Source organism: Abrus precatorius, unplaced genomic scaffold (assembly GCF_003935025.1).
Source record: "Abrus precatorius isolate BTA unplaced genomic scaffold, Abrus_2018 Scaffold10, whole genome shotgun sequence".
Classification (NCBI taxonomy): domain Eukaryota; kingdom Viridiplantae; phylum Streptophyta; class Magnoliopsida; order Fabales; family Fabaceae; genus Abrus; species Abrus precatorius.
Window position 1 is genome coordinate 2151611 of NW_020874292.1, and position 6166 is coordinate 2157776.

Here is a 6166-nt window from a genome sequence, read left to right on the forward strand (position 1 = left end):
TTTCTAGAATGATCATGTGGATCAGTAGTAGATACTCTCCTACGTGGTCTTTGTTTTTACTGTACTTGGTAGTTTTTTTTTTTTTTTTTAATAATAGTTGTTAAAGTAAACCACATGTTTTGAAACTACTATTCATGGTTGGGGATGAAGATGGCGCAATAAAAATAAAAGAAATTTTAAAACTAGTTGATCCGTGGTTATCACATCTTAACCAGGTAGTGATTTTTAATAAATTTTCACTAAAATAATTAAGTGTTGAAAAGATTATGCTAAAAAAGGTGGCGTTTGCAATTTTTTATACCGATTTGGTGCATAAAACTTCAGTTAATTTGATTAGACTTTTTCAATTTCATTTAATTTGAATTTATTTTTAATTTAATAGTAGTTTCATTTAATTTTATATTTGTCATTTTTATATGTACAAAATCTGACATTGAAGCATTTTTCTATCAGGTCATAATAAGATGGCGTATTTTTTAATCCACTTTTTATTATTTATTAAAAATAACTAGTTGTGTGAATTTTGTTCCTAATTTAATAATTTTTATTTTTAACTTTTATAATTTTTGATAAAATTTAACTAATAAATAAGAATGTATTAAAAAATAAAGAATATATGCTCTTAATAATCTTCTATTTCGAATAACCTTATAAAAAATATATGAAATATCTAATGAATAAAGATCTTATTAAAGCATAGCTAAAATGTATTTCAAATAGCCAGAATAGTTTTAAATAAATATCAGTAATAAATAAAAATTTACAAGATTATGAATTCATGATCGGTATGTTACCAACTAAAATCCGCATCCTACCTTTTTCTTGTCTGAAAACCGCATCCTACCTATGAATTTTTTTTAGTCACATTGGGCTGTTGCCTATGCACTGGGCTTTGGCCCACGATTACAAAACTCCAGTAGTGCCGGCGACCATTAGACAATTATATAAATTATTGACAAAAAAAGAAGAAGAAAAGACAATGATATAAATTACATGCAAATGGTAAACAAAGAATTATATGTAATTTTTTTAAAACTATTAATTAGTAGTTTTTAATTTTCATATATAACTACATTTTATATTATAAAAAAATACAGTGTCTAACAGTGGTGGAAGTTGGAATGTGATGGTGGTGGCGGTAAAGAAAGCTAGGTGGCAATTGAGTGTTTTAAGTCGTGATAGCATTTAATATTGTAGTTAAGAAAAAGATTTTAATTAATTTATTTGAATCAATATAAGAATTTGTAAAGATGAAATAAAAGTATAGGAAGAATTAAATAATTTAATTAAAAAGTGGAATAAATAAAAGTTAAAAATGAAATAATTATTTAATTAATAAAATAAGTTAGACACTAATTCAAAAATCTTGGCAAGGCTGCTCAAAATCCCCTCTACTATGACGACTAGCGAGCGGCGGTGTAGTTTTCAACGAATACCTCTATTTTGACTTTTCAAGGCGTATTAACAACGGACGATAACGACAAGTGAATGATGTTATCAGCCATGATACAACAAATGGGCCAGGCCACGCAATCAATCCAATCCATATCACGCGTTGAACTAAAGAGCCACAAATTTCTACATACACCTCACCTACATGCGATTAACACCTTCAAAAGCTTAATCTGTTTATTCCTAATTATCACTGTATTTTAAAATCCCATTTTGCATCTATAGATTGAAACCCGTTTAATTATTAAACACCAAATTTACAAATAGAAAAATGTAAAAAAGAGTTGTTGTTGTGACAAGAATGACCGAATGAGATTCCGCCACGTAAGCGGGCGTACCAACGTGGGGAGAGTAGATTCGCTACAGCGTACGCGAGCGAGTAAAAAAGTCCAAAATATCAAAGAAACGATCGCTCACGTGTCTTCAGGGTTTCTGTTTCTACTCCTACAAAACCCCCCCCCCCTTCCCTTATCGTCTTCGAAACCCAAAGTTTTCAAAGAGTTTTCAGTGCAACGATGGCGAGTAGGGTTTCGATTTGCTTCCTCTTCGTTTTCGCTTTCTCTCTCCTTTTGCTGTTTCCTTCTCAGATCTCGGCTGATGAATCGGAGTCCAAGGAATTCGTGCTCACATTGGATCACTCCAATTTCTCCGACACTGTCAGCAAGCACAATTTCATCGTCGTCGAGTTCTACGCACCTTGGTATATTTCGATTCCGACATTTTTTTTTCTGCTCTTTTTGAAGCTGACCTGATCTGTCATTTTTACTCTGACTTTGTTGTAGATCTTGCTTTTGCTAATTTCTTGTTAGAATCTCGTATTTAACTCTGATTTTGGTATTTTTTAAACTTTTAATGCGGGTTTTTAATTCGATTCAACGATTAGCTTGATCCTCTGCTGGAATTTCTTTTTTTGTTATAGCTGATGAGTTTACTGTATTTTGTCTGTGTCCCGTGACCGAATGTCAAAAACGATTTCATGCAGACAAATTGCCATCATTAATAATGCATTCCGATTTTCGTGTAATTTTTCTTTATTTCTTTCAGGTGTGGCCACTGTAAGAAGCTTGCTCCGGAGGTAATTTTATCACCTTTAGTTTTATTGTTTTCTCAAGTCCACCTGGTTTGTGCATGCATTACAAATGCTGATTTTCTAGCGTTTTATTTCTGCAGTTTGAAAAGGCTGCTTCTATCTTGAGTAGTCATGATCCTCCGGTTGTTTTGGCTAAAATTGATGCCAATGATGAGAAGAACAGAGACCTTACATCACAATATGAAGTTAGAGGATACCCGACCCTTAAGATTATGAGAAATGGGGGAAAGAATGTTCAAGAATACAAAGGTCCCCGTGAAGCAGATGGCATTGTTGACTATTTGAAGAAACAAAGTGGTCCTGCTTCATCTGAAATTAAATCTGCTGATGATGCTGCTGCTCTTATTGGTGTAAATAAAGTTGCTATTGTAAGTGACTAGCCATTTCATTTTTGCTTTATTTTAAGTCACATTGGCCTGTACTGATATTTTCCCATGTTTTCAGGTTGGAGTTTTTCCTAAATTTTCTGGGGAGGAGTTTAATAACTTTACCGCCTTAGCAGAGAAGTTCCGTGCTGATTATGACTTTGGTCACACTCTGGATGCCAAACACCTTCCAAGAGGAGAATCATCAGTGACTGGGCCCTTGGTTAGGTTATTCAAGCCATTTGACGAACTTTTTGTTGATTTCCAGGTAGTGTTGATTTCTGTGGATTCATTGTTTCATATTTACTTATTTGGGTGTTTTTATTTTATTTGGTTACGTATACCTGTCTCATTCTCATGCTTGTAGATTTTCCATGTGGATGCTCTGGAGAAATTTGTTGAAGAATCTAGCGTCCCTGTTGTAACTTTCTTCAACAATGATCCAAGCAATCACCCTTTTGTTGTCAAATTCTTCAACAGCCCCCTTGCAAAGGTAATATGCTAGCTTGAATTCAATTTTGTTACTTCAATGGAGGTTGTCGTAACCATATTGTTTACTATATCTGTTATCGAATCTCACCTATTACTGTCCTCCACGTGAGTTTACCATTCTGAACTTCATAGCATTTCCCAAAATTTAGATGCTTTTACCGCATTTCCTGTTCCAAAACAGTTATTATGTGCACAAGAAACCTAAATTTAGGTTGTGATATTGGTAGGCAATGTTGTTTATCAACTTCACTGCTGAAGGTGCTGAATCTTTCAAATCAAAGTATCATGAAGCTGCTGAGCAATTTAGACAACATGGCGTAAACTTTCTCCTGGGAGATGTTGAGGCTAGTCAAGGTGCTTTCCAGGTTTGTATCAAATTATGTAACATTGTGTAGTTATTCTTTGCTTATGCCAATATTTGACATTGTGTATGACTTGACTTGGCAGTATTTTGGACTGAAGGAAGAACAAGTACCTCTAATTATCATACAACATAACGATGGGAAGAAATTTTTTAAACCCAATTTGGAACCTGAAAACATTTCAACTTGGTTGAAGGCATACAAGGTTTTTTTTATTTCTCTTGATAGCTTACTGCTCAAGCCTGATTTAATTTGGTATCTTATTGGTAGTGGTTAGGATATATTAGTTTGCTAAACTCTTTAATCTTATAATATCTTATTTTGACTTACTTATCTTGAACGTTGTAATTTTTATCATTTTTTCTGAACGTTTCAGGATGGAAATATTGCACCATATGTGAAGTCTGAACCTATTCCCGAAACCAACAATGAACCTGTTAAAGTGGTAGTTGGGGACAATCTGCAGGAGATTGTTTTCAACTCTGGGAAAAATGGTATGCTTTTCCGTTCACCATTTGGTTTTAGCCCATGAATTGTTAGACCGTTTTTGGCATTCACTGTGCTCTAATTAATAAAATATATCACGATTCTAAAATATTTTTGTTCCTTTTATGTGAAAAGGCATTACAGTCCAACTGAGATTATTAGATAATGAATATGTCCATGGTTCTTGTGATGCAACCATTATAGCTGATAAATTTGATTTACTGCATTTCGTGGCCAAAAATTCCCTTTCTCAATGAATTTTTAGTGCTGTGAATCTGTTGCTATTTTCACTGGTTGCAAAGTAGAAAAGAAAAGACTTTATCTTTTTAATAAAAAAATTTGTTAAAAAACCTTAAAGGAGGGTCTCTTAGTTTATGAAATTAATAGAAAGTTTAACAAAAGTTGATCATTATTCCCTCAATGCTCTGTCTTAATTTGTATTGGCTTGTGATGATACTGGTTCTAGGAATTGAAGTTCTATTGACTTTATGTAGCTAGGTGATTGTGCTGACCTCATTTACCTTGTGTATTTTGTGAACCTTGGTACATGGTCTTAAAGTACTGATCAGTTATATTGTTCAGAAATTTTATTTATTATATTTATTCTTGTGTACAAAATTAAACCGCTGATAGTTGTCTAAGCCCCTAATTTCTTCAGAAGACATGCACTTTTGATACTCTCGTGTATGATGAATCTGTGATCATGAAAAGGCAGCATGAATTATATGTGCAAAGCAATGTGTCCTTTTGATACCATTATGTATCTGCGATTATATATGGCAGTAATTGTACACAAAGTAGAATCTCTCATACTTGTGTTAATTAGTGGTTTGCCTTGATCATTCCAAGTTAGAATAATATAACTGCTAAGACAAATCTTGCAGTTTTGCTGGAGTTTTATGCTCCTTGGTGTGGTCATTGCAAACAGTTGGCTCCAATATTGGAGGAAGTTGCTGTCTCATATCAAAGTGATGCTGATGTTGTTATTGCAAAACTGGTAAGAAATGTATCTAGTTTGCAGCTTTGATTATTATGCTATTATATTTCAGCTTTGACAGCTATACTGAAAGCCATGTGGTACAAAAACTTGGACTTTATTTGTGCAGACTTTAATCGATACATTTTAATGAAATTATCATGTTATATTTTTTTTGCTAAATTTTAATCTGCACTTGTTTGTGTCACTTTCCAGGATGCGACTGCCAATGATATCCCAAGTGAAACCTTTGATGTCCAAGGTTATCCAACTCTGTACTTCAGGTCAGCAAGTGGAAAGCTATCACAATATGATGGTAACAGGACCAAGGAAGACATTATAGAATTCATTGAAAAGAACCGGGATAAACCTGCTCAACAAGAACAAGGAAAAGATGAGCAAGAAAAAGGAAAGGATGAGCTTTGAGTGGTAAGGTCTGTATATCATTAGTTTCTCATTTTCATTGGATTGCTACAAAATCTCTCTTCGGAACTTTGCTGTTCTCATTTTGATTCAGTCTCATCCTTTGCAGGAAAGGAGTTTCCTCTCCGAGGATTTAGACAAACTAAGTTACATGTGGGGTGTACAACTCTTTGTATCTCAGAATCAACAATTAGTGAATCTTAGTGCCGATCTATCCTCATTTACCTACCTTTAATCTTATCGGGTTCCTTTTATGTATGTTTTACTGAATAAAATGGGAGTTTTTGTTTAGCGGGTTAGAGTTTAGTACTGGAGAAATTCTGGCTGTAAAAAACCGTGGATCCGGGTTAAATTAATAGATGATGCTTCTAGATCAATAGGTTCCAGTATCTCTATATATCCTATAACTCTTATTATAGTTCCCAAAAATAAGAATGTTTCAATTGGTGGTTAGATAAATCAATTAAACAATGCATATGGTTCAGAGGCGTTGCTTAATAATAGTTGCTTCATATTTCTC

At 33.6% G+C, this 6166-nt stretch overlaps 1 protein-coding gene across 5 annotated transcripts; it reads left to right on the forward strand.

The window, feature by feature from the left end:
* The first annotated feature begins 1869 nt into the window (after positions 1–1869).
* LOC113853321 (protein disulfide-isomerase) lies at positions 1870–6166 on the forward strand. Of its 5 annotated transcripts, none has more exons than XM_027483912.1 (11): positions 1870–2152; positions 2497–2527; positions 2623–2910; positions 2987–3175; positions 3275–3400; positions 3627–3764; positions 3847–3966; positions 4138–4255; positions 5132–5244; positions 5440–5657; positions 5756–6166. In XM_027483912.1, exons 1-10 carry the CDS (start codon positions 1968–1970, stop codon positions 5647–5649), a joined length of 1518 nt encoding a protein of 505 aa, XP_027339713.1. In that variant the 5' UTR covers positions 1870–1967; the 3' UTR covers positions 5650–5657; positions 5756–6166. The 5 variants fall into 5 exon arrangements, with proteins under 5 accessions (XP_027339713.1, XP_027339716.1, XP_027339715.1 ...); XM_027483915.1 differs by having other exon boundaries at positions 1873–2152; positions 5440–5661; XM_027483914.1 differs by having other exon boundaries at positions 1874–2152; positions 5741–6096.